This window comes from Lacerta agilis, chromosome 1 (genome assembly GCF_009819535.1).
Source record: "Lacerta agilis isolate rLacAgi1 chromosome 1, rLacAgi1.pri, whole genome shotgun sequence".
Lineage (NCBI taxonomy): Eukaryota > Metazoa > Chordata > Lepidosauria > Squamata > Lacertidae > Lacerta > Lacerta agilis.
Window position 1 is genome coordinate 94785067 of NC_046312.1, and position 18276 is coordinate 94803342.

Genomic DNA, 18276 nt, shown 5'->3' on the forward strand with positions numbered 1-18276 from the left:
TCACTAAGGATGTTTCCGAACGGGAGCTTCCTGTGCTCCTGGCATGATGCTTAAGTACAAAGCCAGAAGTGTAAGGTGAACATAATTCAAATAGCAGGTGTATGCTGGTTCCATCACCATCCTTGGCTACAGAAGGGAGATCAGGACAGGCCATCCCATCTGGCTGGTTCTGTCAGCAGGCGACCTGGAGAAGTCCTTTTCAGAGACTGTTCTCAAAGGACCAAATAAAGTTTTTGGAACATGTGACATATTTGGCACATGACAAGTTTTCCTAGTAACTTTTAAAGAAAGATTTTCCTTCAGGGTGACTATTTTTGGAGAGGGAAATCTAGATAGGCTGACAATGAATGCAGGGCATCTTATCCAAAACCCGCTATGGTTGCGAAATAATTTCTTCATACAAAACTTCAGGACTATCGATCTGCCTGTTAAGTATCTGTGCACAAAATGTTGAAATAGGAGTAATTACTATAGGTACCAACCTTGTTCTCTTGAGTAAGAAAGCAGTTAAGCCCTGTTTAGCCCTGTTAAGGGAAGTTTTTAATGTGTGATGTTTTGTTGTGCTTTTAATATTCTGTTGGGAGCCACCCAGAGTGGCTGGGGAAACCCAGATGGGTGGGGTGTAAATAATAATAATAATAATAATAATAATAATAATAATGCTGGATGATAACAAAATTAAAGGCTTTAAAAATAAATTATTAATAGTAGCTTCTGAGATTTCAAGCCCTTGTTTAATCATTAACTTAAAAAAAGTTATTTTCACCTCTTCTCCTTCCACCTCTGGCCGAATAGCATCATCCAGCTGCAAGGGCAGTCGGGGTTCAGCCAAACTGATCACATAGATCTGAAAGAAACATATTTTTTTTAAAGAAGCATAAAAGTACTGAGAAACAGTGTGATTTACAGAAGTATATTTTTGGCAGAAATATGAAACAAGCTTTGCATAATGGTTTTCTGGAAGAATATAGAATAAGTCAAGGGGGAAAAGTAAAGAGAGACATTTGTTTGGTTTTACTTTCAGTGCAATATCAAAGACACTTAATAAGAACTTTGTTATCTTGCATTCTATGAGAGTTTATTACAGTGATACTGATTTGGTTTGCACATTCCTCCTCACAGGTCATTCTGCTGCTGCACTGCACTAAGCCAAGCATATTGTTTGAACCCAGGATCATGGTCTGTTTCTCCTGGTCAAACCATGCACCCTAAACCATAGACAAACTCATGGTTAGGCTGGAGAGCTAAACCACAAACATGGGTTCAGATTACACACCAGTGCAACAGGGAGGAACAAAGTGGTCATGATCTCTTCTCCCGAAATCCACACACTCACACATTCACACTAAGCCACAGTTTGATGTAGCGAGACATATGAACCAAGCCACCATCACAAATGCCAATTTAATGATCTAGCTATTGGGCCTGAAATAGCTGATCTTTCTGAAAACTCGCATTCTGATGCTAGATAAAAAGGTAAAGGACCCCTGACCGTAAGGTCCAGTCACAGACGACTCTGGGGTTGTGGCACTCATCTTGCTTTACTGGCCACGGGAGCTGGCATACTGCTTCCGGGTCATGTGGCCAGCATGACTAAGCCGCTTCTGGCAAACCAGAGCAGCGCATGGAAACGCCATTTACCTTCCAGCCGGAGTGGTACCTATTTATCTACTTACATTTTGACGTGCTTTCAAACTGCTAGGTGGGCAGGAGCAGGGACCGAGCAACAGGAGCTCACCCTGTCAAGGGGATTCAAACCGTTGACCATCTGATCAGCAAGCCCTAGGCTCTGTGGTTTAACCCACAGCACCACCCGCGTCCCTTGATGCTAGATAAAGTATGTTAATTTCCTATGTTCTTTGTGGCTACACAGACAGAAGTCTAATAGCATATATCACTGCAGTAACAGGGGTAAGGCAGCTGATGTTCAAAACAGGATTGCAACTTAATGTTTGTATTTTTAAAAGGTGAAAAAGTACCAAAAAAATTAGCATGCTGACAGAACATCCATAATACCTGAGATATTTTAGAGGGGAAAAATAGGTGTTTTATCATGTGTGAGTAAACATGTGATTTCTAAGGGAGCTGTTTCAGTGGACTGGATCCAAACTTCCAACGGTGGGACTGAAAGCTGGGCAGGAGGATTCTGGCCAGCTGCCACTTCTTCCTGCAAACATTTGTACCTTCCTAAACTCTGCTTTGGAGAGCTGGGAGCAGGTGGGTGCAGGGGAAGGGTGAAATAAGCAAATGACTTCTCCTCACCACTTACTCCTGGATCAAAAGCCTTCCATGATCAGCAATTCATGGAAAGCTAAGCCTGGAGTCTGTCATCTTTGGCTTAAACACCTCCTTTTGTAACTCACATTCCATGTTCTCAAAACTGAATTTCGTCCTCCAGCTGCAGGTGGCTGAATTTAAGTTGTGTCAAACATTTGCAGCACGGGTTGAAGTCGTACTCAATCTATTAAACAGGTCTGCAAGTCATCAGCCTCCCAGAAAAGAGGGACAAAAAATATGGCCAACACTCTAGTGTGTTCAATAATGTTTACTGCCTTTCATGCACCCCTCCCCACAACATGGGGATTAACATTTAAAAGTTTTGGTGTTCTGAATTTTCTCCATTTCCACTTCTACTATAGAAATGGTAAGTGGTTCCAACTTTCAGGATTGCCTGGAAGACACATAGGCTTTAAGTGTCTTGTGCTGTGTTACACTTTAGAAGCAGATGTTTATGTACACTGGATTATCCATCTATTTCTGAATAGGTTTCTGGGGAGAATGTGAACTGGTCGTTCCTACAAAAAAAAAAATCAGGCCTGTCTGCATATTTTTCTTTTGAGAAAAACAGATTTTTAAACACAATCTAGAAGATACCATTTAAGGAACACATGGAAATGAATCTTTTCTTTAATATACAAATAAAATGGCTTTGTAGTTACCTCAAGTTGCTATTTTAATTGCATATGCTGGATAAATCATTTTATTTCTTCTTTTTGCCACTTGCTTGCATAAATCTCCACCAAGAAGAACAGTACTTAAGAGTATCACCAGAAATCTTAAAATAACATCACACAATAGCATTTTTTAGTTTGCTTCTAAAAATATTACCCTCTGAACGTGCAGTTCAATATCTTGCTGAGTGCAGCCTCCAATTTTATGCGGTACTTTCCTCACAACACCTTCGATGTCAACAATGCTCTCTTTGTTGATGCTGCCAATTTAAAAAAAAGTTGGTGTGATAATTGCGTCACAGTTAGGAGTATTCATTTGCATTTTTGATGGCCACAATGTGGAATTCTTATTATTATTCTTATTTTTAAATGAAATGGTGGACCACTGTAAAGACATCAGGAAGCAAGGGGCATTAGTGAAATTATTTCTCAGCTATGATAAATTAACAACAGGGTTGATGGCTGAAACGGAGGATAGCCCTAAAGAGATTTTTTTTGTCAGCATTTCAGATCCAATCATTACATCATCTGTCTGGGAAGCATTAAGCAGAAATAATACTCTAAGTGCAAATGAGCAAGGCTACAGTTCTCCCAGATAGTCAGGTGTATTTTTAAAGTATGCACTTTAAAGGAAGGTGCAGATAAAGACAGGACAAAAAATAAACTTAAAAGTGGAATATTTTGATTTATGTTGGTAAACTCAAGCATGGAAAAGCAATAGTAGAAAAATGCTAAGGCTGCTTTTCTTCTTAGTAACAAAAAAAAAATCTCACAATTATCTGTAGGGTGGAGACAGAAGGCTTGTATTCTCATATTTTTAGATGCATTTCATTCTAACAGCACTTTTCCAATGAAAAGGGGTGTATTTATATTTCTTTTACTTTAACCACTACTGGCTGAAGAAATCCAGTGTACAGATTTACTCAAGTTCTTTGTGAACATCATGGACGAGTAAGGAATTGACCCTTCCATGATCAAACTCAAAGCCCAATACACTGCACTGGTAGATGTTTGTGCTTCTGAACCAGGCGCCGCTTTGGGCTGTGTTTGGTTTAGTGTTAGAAGAAATATCCTACCCTTTTTCCCCCACCCCCTGGCCACTGCTTCACACACATTTCCTTTCTCCTCTGGCATGAGATTGTAAATTTCTGCTTTGAATTTTGAGTAAAAACATATTAATGTGTCATCCCAAAAAATATACTGTGGTTAATACTAACTATGTTCACAAAAACAAGCCAGCTTGTTTTTCTAGATCAGTTGATCTAGAAAAGAAGCAAGGTTTCCAAACAAATCCTCATGCCTGCACCAGAGTAGAGGGGAGTGCACAAGCCTGGAGTATGGCACGCTCACTCCTGTTATGCCAGACTATGGTTTATCTGAAACTTAACTGTGATGCTCAGACCAACCTACTGGCTTGTCTCCGACATTTATGTACCAGTAGGTAGATTCTGAACAGCAACATCCGGTGCTCCCTGAAATGCTTCTCCTAGGGCCAGTGGGGATCAGTGGAAATTGGAGAGAGGCAATGTAGATTGCATGCTAACCACATCAATAGACTATGCTCCCACCTCACTATTTCTTTACAGAGGTAGGCGATAGTATCCTGTACCAGGCAAAACTTCCAAACAGTTTTCACAGACAGCTCCATACCACATAGCTGTTCTTCAAGTTTGCAATGGGAAAGACTTTAATAAGATCAGGAAGGGACACAGCCATGGTGTCAGATGGACCTGACATTAACACACATCTGGCTATAATAGCTAGCTGTTTGTCCAGGAGCCAGGGAGGGTGTAGAAGAAAATCCAAGACTGCAGAGACTCAAATAACAGATTAAGAGGAAACAGACACCATGCAATATTCAAGTAAATAAGCCTTGATGAGGTTCCAAATTCTTTAATCCCACCTACTTTAAAAGGCAAACACTCGACCCGGTGGTATGTCAGCAACATCAGGAAACGAGAATGAGATGTTTAAATCTGAGTTCTGTGGTCAACCATTAAATCACACTATGCAAATTAAAAGTTCCCATGAAGACTGTTAAAGATCATTGTCATTTCTTGATCTGCCAATCCTCACCAAAACAGAAAGTTTCTGTTAAAGCCATCAATGCCTGCTCTTAATAAGGGCATCAAGAGGATCTGAAATAGTCTGCTGATTTTGATTTCACCCTCCTCTCCTTTACTCATTCAAGCAGTCCCTACAAGCAACTCACTGATCCTCTGTTTCCCATTCGTGGTGGTAGGTGTTGGCATACTAATATCAAAAACTTTGATTTTTGTAAAGGCCAAGGTTTCTCTCAAACTGCTTATATTATAAGGTGATGATTTCTCAGCAGAGGTGCAGTAGTTTTTCCAAGCCCAGCAGTTGCCAAACTGAAGCAACAGAACCCTTAAGAAGGTACTTAAATACTTATCAGGAGCATCAAGAGAAAAATCCAATCCTGGGTGAAGCGCCCTTTCCCTACTCCTCATACCATCTACAGTAGCTGTTGTCTTCAATGTTTCATACCAACAAGCCTATGGCTGAAAATAGTGGTGGCTGAAAGGTTTCATGGGAGTTAAGGATTGTATAGGCCCAACCATTGTTGAGATAGACAGAAGTCATGAGGAAGAGGGAGAGAAAGGCTGAACTGTACAGCATTGCCTGCTGTTGGCTTGTCCAACCCCAATAATGATCTAGCAAGAATGAGAGAACATAAAAGAGCACTAATGGGCAGTCTACAAAAGAAGCCTGAGAACACAGATCAGAGTATCAACAGAGGCCAGGGTCTTATTGTACAGGAGTTAATAGTTTGTAAGTGCTATATAGATGAACAAAAGGTATAAAATTCTGTTTCTCCAGTAGTCAGAAAAAGCACACTTAACTGGTTTTTAAAAGCAGAGCCGTATAAATCAATGAAAAGTATCTTAGAGCTAATATGTGGTCTCTCATAATCTCATGGTCATCTGTACTCAGAATCTGGGGAGACTTGAGGGTCTGCCCTGCTGCTAGCTATCTATCTATCTATCTATCTATCTATTTACCCACCCACCCACACATGATTCTCAATGGGAAATTATCAAGCGAAAGCTTCCTTCCTTTATCAAAGGTAGAAGCCAGCTTCCAAACTGGGAGATTCCATGCTTGTTTGAACTTTGGATCTTCCCTAATTCTAGGAAATTAAACCTTCATTAAAGGCTTAGGAAACTGTGTGGTTTGCTCTAAATCTTCCTGGGGAATTTAGGACTGTGGGAAGATTTGAACAGGGCACTTTCAGCAGCTCATGGTCATGGACATGAACATGCCAGAATGATTTACCTACCGGCACTTCCTATCATTTGCTTCAAACCTATGGTACACGAGGGCCTTGGCTGAATTTGTGTATTCTGCCATGCGTACTTTGTAGCACTTAGTAATGTGTCAATGAAGAGTCAAAACAGGATAGCCAGGATTAACAAAAAAAAGTATAAAAAAAACCAATGTCAACCAACTCCCACCTAGGGTCAGAATTAAGAAGTCAGAGTCTGTGTCTCCATGCAGGGATAGCCAAGAATAGAGGTAAGCAGAAGTGAACCGCAGATCACTTGTCAGTTTCCAACCGGCTGCCTAAACTCCTTCAAAGAATGGTGAAGCACGTAAACCTCAACCTTATATAGCATGGCACTTCTTCTATATTCTAAGCAACAGTATGTACTTAGGATCACTTAACAAAGAATTAATATGCCTACTCAAAAGAGATCCTAAGAATGCACTTGGGCTTTAAGACACATTGGTGGGCTGTGGGAAAACTAGTAAACATAAAAGTAGACAACAGAAAACTAAAGTCAACCCAATCCTGCCCAAGAATCAGGGCAGTCAGAGAAGAAAGATCACGATTGTGATCTTAATTTTTTTTAAAAAACAAAAAACCCCAAGAAATAACTGTTCTGGAATCAGAGGAAATTCGGAACAATTGTACAGGAACTAATTATTTAAGAGTCAGTTTAGGAATGCTCCTGGGAAAACAGAAAATAATTCAAAGAAAGCAGCAAAGAGGAACTACAAAGTAGCAAAGTAAAGTGGAACTTTTGCTGAATGCAGCTTACTTCCAAGTAAATATATATGGGCATCTTTGCATCTGGGGACAGGCATTAATATCACTCTATATTAAGTGTTTCCAGCTGACTGCTCAAAAACTATATGTCAACAGCATACAAGAGTGTCTAGTGAATTATTGTATTTTAGTATTTTGTTGGAAGCTGCCCAGAGTGGCTGGGGGAAACCCAGCCAGATGGGCGGGGTATAAATAATAAATTATTATTATCATTACTATACATAGTGTGGGAAGCAGCCGCACCATGTGTTTTTCCTACCTCAGAAATATCTTTTGAAGAAGAAAATAGTCTAAAATCTGCACGTATGGCTATTCTATACAGTCACCTATAGTGTCATAGGAAAAGGTTTACATGCAATGCGTCCCTTGGTTCATACCAATTTGATCTACTCCACTCAAAACTGAGCATGCATTTTTATCCCACTCTATCACTGTAGCTACTAGGGGCCTGCACAACCACATGATTTGGTTCAGAACGTAATATGGTGTTTTGGAGAAGAGCCCATTTCAAATGGGCTCTTCTCCAACATTCCAAATTGGGTTCTGAACCAAATCAAATGGTTGCGCAGACCCCTAGACTGGACTGAAACAATTTAGAGGCTTATCAGGGTCCAAAGTTAAATTCCAAATCAGAAAAATAAACTTTGCGTCTCCTCCATTTACTATTGTGGAATTAAAAATATATATATTAACACCCCTAAGCACTATGACTGGAGATCCCTGGGAAATCATTCTATCCAAGTCAGACATGCCAGTCACACAAGCTCCCTTTCTGTCTTCCCTCCACCTTGGTGTTTTTCGTATATGGGAAGCGGAGCGAGATGGGGGATTGAATTTTTGCAGGCACAATGTCTGCAGTATGCTTTTAACATTGCTGAAGCAGCCCAGTCCCACTGGAGGTTCTTGCTTTGGGTACTTTATCTAAAACAAGCCCCAAATCTGCTCAAAGAAGCCTGCTTCAATGTGGGATGTGTCCAAATCAGATTCTTAAAAAAAAAATGTTATGAGGAGCAACCTATCACTTGATTTCAAACTAGACCATGAAGGCACATTATTCCAAGTGGTCAAATTATTTAGGTCATGAGGTTGAATAAATACACAAGTGTGCTTGCATTGCATCCCTTTCAGGAACTTAAGCTGGATAACCTACATTTCCACTGTTAAAGAGTTTTATGTCATCAAAGCCAACAACACTCAGTTTCTGCACATGGCAATGTTCAAGCTCAGCTATCCAAGTATTAGTCAAGACTTTCTGCTTTAACCACATTGATTGCGTAGTCTGATTGCATTTGAGCAAACTTCTTTCAACAACTTTGTATTGCAAGATCAAACCCACAGCCACCGCTTAGTAACGAATCACTTTCAATCAGGTTTCTTGATGGAAAGCTTTCCATACTGCAGAAAGTTCATGCAGGTTATTTGTCTTTAGCTGACATCTAAGTGCTTTTTTCAGTTGTTTTGAATTAAACAATAACAGAATCCCTGAACCTGAGCCTGATTCAACAAAAATATCTGTTCTGACTATACTGCCTCCTTTTGCTCTCTCAAATGCAGTCAACTCCAAGGGCACATGCAAGATGTGGCATCCCATAATTGGGCTTTAGTCATATGTAGGTTTGCAATTTTTGACCTAAAGTGCACCACCATATTAATTTTAGTTTGTCTTCATCTGTCCATTTTCATTTAATGATTTGGTTATGGGCTACATTCTATCCAAAATCTGACATTAACTTATTTAGGGCTCTGAAATATGACATACTGTAATTGCAAACTGATGAACATATATTCTTCTCAAAACGAAACACTAAGATCTATTATTGATGCTCCAAGGAGGACCTCTTCAATCATGACAAGAACAGAAATGGGTACTTACCACTTCTAAGTGAGCTCATGCAGGCCTATCAAACAAGTTTCATGGGTCAGTAATTTAAATCAATGGCTAGTTTATGCCAGCTAACACTTTAACTGCTTATGGCCAAAGACTTTTACCACAATAGTTTTCTTGATTTTTTTCTCTCAATCCTTTTATTCCAAAGTACCCATTGCTTGAGTCAAGTCTCATGAAAACACCTTGGTATTCATGGATTTGAGCTCTATTTGCTGAAGCTGAACACACTTTTACATGACTCAGGTTCCAATATTGTTGTTTGAGTTTATAGTTTCAATTGCAATTGTCAAGGAACTGTCGTCGGCTCAGAACAGGGTGGTGGAAGGGCTCTCGGGATGCTACATAGAGCCCCGGCCCCTCCTGACCAGCAGCACCTCCTCTTCCAGTGGAGGAAGCAACGTGGTCTCCAGCGGGGAGGGGCATGCAGCTCAGAGGCTTGAGAGCAGAGCCTCTGGGGATGTTGGTGGCCCTGCACCCCCCCGCTCACTCAGCGGGCGAGGAGGGAGACACGCCATTTCCGTCGCCCCAAGTGCGCAGAGAGGTGAAACTCAAGGAGGGGAGGCGGAGATTTCGGATACCGAAACTCTTATGTTGGGGTCCCAGCCAGAAGGGGCCACTCCTGGATTCTGCTAGCGACTGATACGGTCATGTTTTTCAGCACTCTGCACTGTAAATAGTTTGCACAATAAAACTGTTAAAAGACAGTTCGGACTCATGCCTGCTTACTCAGGAGCAAACCAACGCAGACCTGACAGCAATGAACAATGAAAAAATGTATGTATAAGGAAACTATAGTACTGGTGACCCATTTCGCTACATGCTAACTTGCCTACTATTTGAAAATATACAAGAAAGGTTTGTTTTGCAGTTGTTGGAAGGACAGTTCTATTAGGCTATGCTGAATGTTATTTACTACCCAACCCAACAGGCTGGTTAACAGTAAAAACTCTAGGAAACTAATCCATGCTAAATGAACATGTCAACACACTTTTGCTACTTGAGGTCAGTTCCTGCTACCTTATATATTGAGCTACAATTGGCAATCCTTTGCTCCCTTCCCCAGTATTATCTCAATATCCTATTTACTGTAACTCAGCAGTAGCAAGGCTAACAAAGAGAGCAACTGATTGATATCACCTCTTAAGAAAGGTAGCACTAAACCTTCAATGTTTTAACTGTGCCAGTAAATTCAGTGAAGGTTGCGGGAGGCGGGGGCGGGGAGTGGCTTTAGACAGGACTGCTCCATGATCACTGATACACAAGAGCTCAGCTTGACTGGCAAGAAAGTAGAGCTCTGCAGGAAGTTTTCCTCTAAAACAACTGGATAGATCTAGTGGGCCCTTTCATACGTAGGATTCACAACCATGTGCGTCTGCTTCTGCACATCAATCTCCATTGGTTTAAACTACAATTCCCTCCTATGTCCATAATAAAGCATTGCCATTTTAATGTCGGTTTCTAACCAGGATCATGTAGCGTTCTCAAAACCCGTTCAAAATCTTTTCAGGGATAAAATGAACTGTAGTTTACACTAACCAGGATCAGCTCACTGAAGCAGGAATGAAAAAGGGAAAGAGGCACCAACCCCAGACTCATTTCTCAGCTTGCTAAACTATTTGGGATGTTATGCACAGAACAGCATGTGGTGGGAGGAAAGGGGAGATTATTCTGAAATGAAATCTTCCCTTCTTGCACAAGGTTGGCAGAAAAACGAATGTAACATGTTTTGCCACATGCTCACTAGATTTCAGTGCCTTGGGTTTAAGCATGGATAAGTTCCGCACTGTTCCTTACACATCACACTACCAGTGATGGTCAAACTTGGCCCTCCAGCTGTTTTGGGATTACAACTCCCATCATCCCTAGCTAACAGGACCAGTAGCCAGAGATGATGGGAATTGTAGTCCAAAAACAGCTGGAGGGCCAAGTTTGGCCATCACTGAGTTAAGCAGTGTCACTCTGCTGGCACTTCAAAGTCAACAGTAGCACGTTAAATGTTTTCAGCTTGAGCAAGAAAACGTTTCTTCTGATGACTAAGTAGCAGAAATGCATCGCTCAGAGCAAGAGCCTCTGGCATGAAAGCTCGAGTATTTTCAGGTAAACATTTCATATCAATAGTTCCCCCCCCCCCCATTACGAAAGTTCTCAGCTCTGTGCTAACACTGAGAAAAGGAGAACTGTACTTGTTTGGCTTTGAACAAGAAGCAGCAGAAGCAGTATGAACCTAAGATGCTCGAAAACTGCAGATGCCTCTCATATACAGCTAAATGTTCAAATCTGTGTTCGGATAGATCCCATGAAACGGGTAGGAGAGCCAGAACATATGAAATGAAGGCAAGGCCAATCGTTCATTGACACAAAAGAAGTATCGATAGCATCCTAACAGGGATAAATGCTTAAATCCACTCCAAATGCAGAGTTTTATACATTATTATTTTCTCCTCTATTTTATAGAAAGCTGTACAGAAATAAAAGGGTGAAGCAGCCAGATGTGATGTGAAGTGGGTTTGGGTTCATTAGCATGCCTTCCTCTTCGGACAGACTCCTTTTGATTCCAGCTTCTTTTTCTTTTACAAAAGGTGGTAAGAGGTTAGAGTGAGCAATCCAGATTGGCGTCAATTTTTTTTGGTAATCACTACAAGTCTATGGGATTTTGATTTGATTTGATTCTTTACACTGGCTAATTCAAAGTGTATAGTGTTAAGTGGGGAGCACTCCAAATTAAGGCAAAATAAGAACTGGTGAGCACAACCAGTTGCCTAGGGAGCAGTTGTCTAAGGGAGACAGAGATGACAAATTGACAATTAGAGGCAAAATGCATGGCTTTGTTAGGGGAAAAAACCCTTCAGTATGAAGGCACGAACAGAGGATACAATAGGAAATGCCTGGTGCAGAGCAGAGCTGAAACCATTAGGAAGGTCAATCAAGGACTCATGACACAGTTGGAGCCAAAGCGAGGGCACCATTTAGGAAGACCAAATGAAGAGAAAACCCACATTTCTCTAATTATGTTCTCCAGGAACTAGAAAAAAAATTGAATCTCAAAGACACTAAAATAATTAACAGAACATGTTACACATGCTCTAAATACTAGTAAGCTAATGTGATACTGAGTGTACTGCTCCCTATGGCCTTGAATCTAACTTCCAGAACTGTTTGGACCTTTTAAAAACTTTTCTAACGAGAACAATGTATCACTTTCCTCTCCACCCCATCAGAACTGACTATGTCTTATGGCATGCATTTAGGGCCCACCCCTGAGCCATGAAAGCTACGTTGAGAAACAGAACAGAAGTATCTTGAGTTCTCCATATTGAGGTAGACCCGCAATTTAAAGCCTGGCTGTACCAAGTCAAAAGCTGGACACAGAAACATGTTCTGTTCTTGTAAACGCCACTTTGCCACATAGGCATGTAAGGGATCAAACCAATCGGTGGCCTCAAAACTAAAAGGTGCAAAGGATAGCCCACCCACTCTCAGTAGAGTAACTTTACACACAATGCAAGGCCCAGACATATAGAGAGTTCTAAGATCAGAACTGGAAGCCTGCTCTGGTGCCACAGTCAAGTTCTGTTGCCTAGCTTGTTTCCAGGGTACCTTGCTTTCTGCCCTTATTCCCAAATTGCTTTAGTAACCCAGGCATCCGTCAACTCAGACCCCAATCTTAAAGACGCCTGTGGAGAGAAGGCACGCCCTTGCCTTGACCATAATGCTTCTTGCTAAAATAGAAACAGAGCCAATTACTATCGGGGGAGGGGGGATTTCGGAAGGGGGGGCGGGAATGCTACACAGAACAAGTTTTAGTTCCAGTAATGAAGATTACAAGAGTGCAAATTAGGTTCCTAACCCTTTCTGTCTTTTGGAGAGAGAAAAATCGCACTGCTGAACTTCTAAATACCTTCAATTTGCACTTTGCATTTAAATGAGACAGAATACATTACACTGTAAAGATCTCATGCTTAAAATAAATAAATAAAAAGATTGAGCCTGTGTTCACATGCACACACAAACATCCGACAAAATAATGTGCCCGAGTTCAGCCTGCCAACCTTTTTGTTAGCCGGCTTGAAAGTAAATAGGAGCTGTCTGCGGAGACAGAATGCTCCCCCAGCAGTTCAGAATGAATTTCAAGGCTGTGTTCCATTTTGTCTTTGTAAGTGTAATGCATTCAACACTATGGTGAACTGACAATTTAAATAACTACATTTTAAAAACAAACGTGGCATTGATGTTAATGTGCGAAAATGGTCCCAACCACTGGGAGCCTGGGTTCCCACCATTGTTTACTGTGACAACAGGATATAATTGCTTACTTACTTGGCAGCAAACTTTACCATCTGCTTACTTGCATGGTCTCCCACAGCCACCAGAGCCTGGACATTAAACTGCTGCTGACGTAGGACTAAGAAACACTGTTTTCCTGAAAAGAAAGAGGAAGGAACAATGCAGGTGTATTCAGGGCAAGTTACTTGGGATCTTTCTGAATGAATACAAAAATATGTTCTACTACTTTAAAATTAAGCCAGACTTTTAAATGCTCACAAAGCAAAGCCTACAGGCAGACATGTGCATCCTTTGGCACAGATTTTTTTTACTCACAATAACCTTTTCATAGTTCCAAATAATTCCATTTTATTTTTAAAAAAGCCAAATAAGCTCTTTGGATTGTAGCCTATGTATTTAGGACACTTGAAATGATCAAACAACTTATCCTTATTTTATAATAGTTGTCTTTGTAAAGTGGGTGCAAATATAAATAAAATTTTGTGGGCATCTCTATGGCTGCAATCCTATACACATGTACACAAAACAAAATAAAAAAAATTCCTTCCAGTAGCACCTTAGAGACCAACTAAGTTTGTTCTTGGTATGAGCTTTCGTGTGCATGCACACTTTTCAAATACCCAAGACGTAAACTCCACTTAACTCAATGGGATTTCCTTTTGAATAGGCATGCAGAGGATTGCGCTGTAACATGTCTAAAGAAAATTAAAGGGTAACTGCACTGGTGGAATGGCTTTTGCTCACAGCAGCAGGATTCTGCTTCCTCACTTCCTCCCACCCCACTCCCAAATCTGCTCTGGGGGCTCCCCCAATTCTCTGCAACAGATGGATAAAAAGATTGAGAGGACTTATTGCAAAACTTGCTTTCATCCTTCTCAGGATGCCTCACCAACATTCTCTTGTTATCTTCCCCTGGAAGGTCTTATTCAGCCTTTTTCTCTGATTGCTCCTGCCTGTCAGTGACTAGTGGGAGGAATGGGAGAGAAAGAGAGAGCATTGGGGCCTGGAGGCACTGTGACACAGAGGTAGTTGGGAGCTACATCTCTGGTCCCTTCTGTGTCTCACTGCTGCAGATGCAATCTGGGTGATTCCAGGAAGAATGGGATCAGTCACTTGCCCTCTGAATGTGGTGCTTCCCCCTCGGATATTAGAGCCTACTAGGAGAAGGAGGATGTACTCTAGCCCCTGCGTAAGATACAGAATAGAGGGCCTTAGGCTTGCTTGCTAGAGTCAAGCCTGGAAATTATAAGGAGGTTACCTTCCCTTCCAGGATCCACTAATTGGTTTTACAAAGAAGTGCTTTTGACACCTCTTTCAGGAGAAGTTAGTCCTTGCCTGTATGCTCCACTCCTCCACTGAGTGAGAATGTGTTCTTTTTCTGTCTCTCAGGATTGTTCACATTTTCTCTTTTCAGTAGGGGGGGGGGGGAATGGAAGGAAACCTTTTATGAAACCTGGTTAATACCTCTGTTTATTTAACGCAGAAATATTTATGCGGTATTCTGCCAAGTATCTGTGTCAGAGATCTTTGCCATATCTGATTAAAATGACTATTGTTTAATACACACTCTCACTCCTTTGCGATTCTGCGAAACAAACAAGATGAATTTTCCATATGCAGCTCAACACCTTTTGAAACAGCTTTCTGACTCATAACATTAATGTTGCAATGAATTGGCGAGTGGGCTTCTACTGAGACTCATATCAGTTCCTCCAATGCTTGCCACCAACGGAACCTGAATCACACATCTCACTTTTAGTTTGACAGCTTGGATTCCTACCAGTTAGCGGTTTGGGCCAAATATTGCGGCCAGCATAAGGCAGACAGGGAAATTCATCATCTCTCTGCCTTACGCAGTACAACTCCTAATCAGACGTGTCACTTTCTAATCCCAACCTTATACCAAGCACCTTGGAAAAGTACAAATGAGAAAATCTCCATATTTTCTCACAGTTAACCTGAGAGATAGCAACTAGCCCATGGCCCCCCAACAAGTATTATTATTGCACAGTATGGTATCTTGTTATGCTCAAGCTTGCAGAAAGGCTCTCAGCTGTATACGTTAACACATTTTCAGACTCTTGATTCTCTTATCTTAGAGAAAGATTTTCAGAAAGGGGCATAAGGAAACCAACTTGCCCATTCAGAAATTTTCTACCCATCCCAAGACAAGTCCTCAGCACCAGTCTTCTCACCTGCCCATTCCTCACCCTTTTACAAACATATAAATCTGCAAGAGAATGGAAATAAGGGAGACCAGTAGGTCAGACTAAAGCTGAAGGCTGGTTAAACTGTTCCAGCATTCTAATTTCCCGCTACAGATGTGAATTGTGGGGAAATGTGTGTGTGTGTGTGTATCATAGCAGTCAACTTTTCACTTTTTTAAGGGAAATTCCCTTATTCCGAATAGGATTCCTCGCAAGAAAAGGGGAAAGTTGACAGCTATGGAGTGTGTGTACACTGTGTGTACACAGTGTATATAATTCACTGACACCCCCCCCAAAAAAAACTCATTTGGGGAGAACTGTTCCTTCTGAGCCATACCAATGACTCCAAACTGTGCTCAGAGCGTGCAATGCTGTGAAGTGTAGCAATTTATTCACTCCGATTCATTTCTCTGGAGGGTTTTTTATTTTATTTTAACAATGCAGTTACCAGTGCTCCTCTGGACAATGGCAGTTTCAAGCAGGCCCATAAGTGAGCTGGTGTTGTACATTTTGAATCCCTCCCGTCACAATTTGCAAATCTGGCAAGGGAGGGGTGCAAGAGGGAAACAAATACAAAGGGGCTGGGGCAGTAGTGCCCCCAGGTTGGGTCTTTCCAAACTTTGGGAGAATTCTCAGAAAGATCTCTGGCTTTTTAGGAGAATTTGAACGCACCATGTGGTATTATGCATTTCCACAACTGCGCAAGAGTTAATTTGTCTGAAAGAAATTAAAATTAACCACGGTTTGGATAACGTGGCAGGCTGTGGTTAGGCAAAAGTAGAAGCGAAAGCTTTTGAAAACTCCCTCCTTGCAGTCATGACGCAAAAATGGGGGAGATCACAAACCTGAAGCTTGCCTGGTCTCATTCATATGAAACTAAACTTTTCACATCAGCGCACAGAAGGGAAATCTGCATCCCATCTCATTTTAGGCAACCCCTATAGCCTCCTGAAGCTGCCTTGTGCTACCCCCATCCTTCCATCCCCATAGAATTCCTTCATTTGTGTTTGTTTCCTACTTATTTTTTCCTGGCTACTTACTGTGTTTCCCCTCCCTTCATGCAGTTTTAGTATAATTGGAAGTAGTTCATTTTATTAAAAAAAATAAACTCCCTCCCCGCTTCTTCCCTGTCCATATGGAACTTTCCCCCTCAACTTTCCAAGATCAAATTGGTATGTTTCTGTCATATATGCATGTGTGTGCGGCACACTAAAGTCAGAAAGGGGTTACTTTCACTTGCGTTCCACAACAGGGGGTTTATTGGTCTGTTGCTCTAAAGATAAAATGCTCTGTATATTTGAGTGTAACTGAATCAAACTCAGTAGGCTTTACTTCCAAGTTGACCCACACAAGAGCGGGAATTCTCATGTAAGGTAATCACGGTGAAAATTGAAGCAGGGTGGAGTTTACTCTGAATTAGTTAATCCAGAAACTTGTCTCTAGCTCCACCCATCATCTGCTCTGGCTCTGTCCACCACTAGTGTGGGATTATAGTCCCTCAAGTGGGGGGGAGGCTACCCACCCCTGGTTTAGCCCGGTGTATGAACATGGGTCACTGTCCAAGTTGTTCGCTTGTTCTTAATTCTACTGAGAATTATAGTATCATAGTTGGGAGGGACCATGAGGATCATATAGTCCAACCGCATGCAATGCAGGAATCTCATTTTGAAGTAGGAAGGGGGGGATTCTGAAATAAAATAAGGTCACCATTTTAAGAAATATATTTATTCATTTATTTCTATACCATCCTTCATTTTGAGAATTATCAAGGTGGTTCGCAAACAGGTGAAACAGCAAGATGCAGCACTAAAACCAGATCAGTAAAATAAAGTTAAAAGTATCAATCACAGTGGCCAGGAATGTTCAGGAACGGGAATTAATGGTCAAGGAATTACCCAGATGAACAGGTATGTTTTCATTTGTCAGCAAAAACATCACAGAGTTGAAGCCCACCTGATCTCTATGGGCAGGTCATTCCACAAAACAGGTGTCTTGCTGAAGAAAGATCTCCCCTGCACCAGCGTAAGGTGCACTTCTACAGGCCACGGTATTGTTAACAGACCTCCTCCACAGATCACAGCAACTAGGCTGGTCTGTACAAGAGATAGGCTGATCTATATGCTCCCTTGGACAACTTGGTCCTGAGCTGCTTAGGGCTTTGTATACTAAAATCATAAACTAGCCAGTGCAGCTCTTTCAACTATCTAACACTGAATGAACATTGGCACTCATGTGTGCGTGCCAACCATCCCAGATGAGCTTCATGGCTGCGTAAGATTACAGATTTTCCACTTTTCAAACACATATATGCAAGTAAACGCTGACACACTCATTCAGGCCACTATCAACATTTGCTAGTACAGTTGTACCTTGGAAGTCGAACGGAATCCGTACCGGAAGTCTATTCGGCTTCCGAAACGTTCGGAAACCAAAGCGGGGCTTCTGAAGGGCTGCAGCAAGCTCCTGCAGCCTATCAGAACCCACGGAAGCCCCATCGGATGTTCGGCTTCCAAAAATAGTTTGCAAACCGGAACAGTCACTTCCAGGTTTGTGGCGTTTGGGAGCAGAAACGTTTGAGATCCAAGCTGTTCAAAAACCAAGTTACGACTGTATATGATTTATTTATTTTTTTGAAAATCACACACACAAAAACAATCCCTGGGACCATTAAAATAAATGTTTAACATTTACAGTTAACATTTATGCCCCCAGAACAAGAATGAAACTATAGTGAAATAGGTAACTGATCAGATTTAGTAACTAACCTTTCTTTTCTCCCTATTTATGCCCAATACAAGAAGCATTTCTATCAAGCATGTCAAAGATTTTGAGGAGCAGAGTTCAAGTCCAGTTCCTCAAGCTATTGTCATATTT

The 18276-nt window shown here is 41.3% G+C and overlaps 1 protein-coding gene across 1 annotated transcript in view; it reads right to left on the reverse strand.

The window, feature by feature from the left end:
* The window catches only part of DARS1 (aspartyl-tRNA synthetase 1), a 49843-nt gene that overhangs the window by 21748 nt on the left and 9819 nt on the right, over positions 1 to 18276 (reverse strand). The window contains exons 4-6 of the mRNA XM_033164054.1: positions 13229 to 13331; positions 3109 to 3211; positions 767 to 847 (exon numbers count right to left, since the gene is read on the reverse strand). Coding sequence (XP_033019945.1) covers positions 767 to 847; positions 3109 to 3211; positions 13229 to 13331 — 287 coding nt within the window. The remainder of the gene's footprint in view (positions 1 to 766; positions 848 to 3108; positions 3212 to 13228; positions 13332 to 18276) is intronic.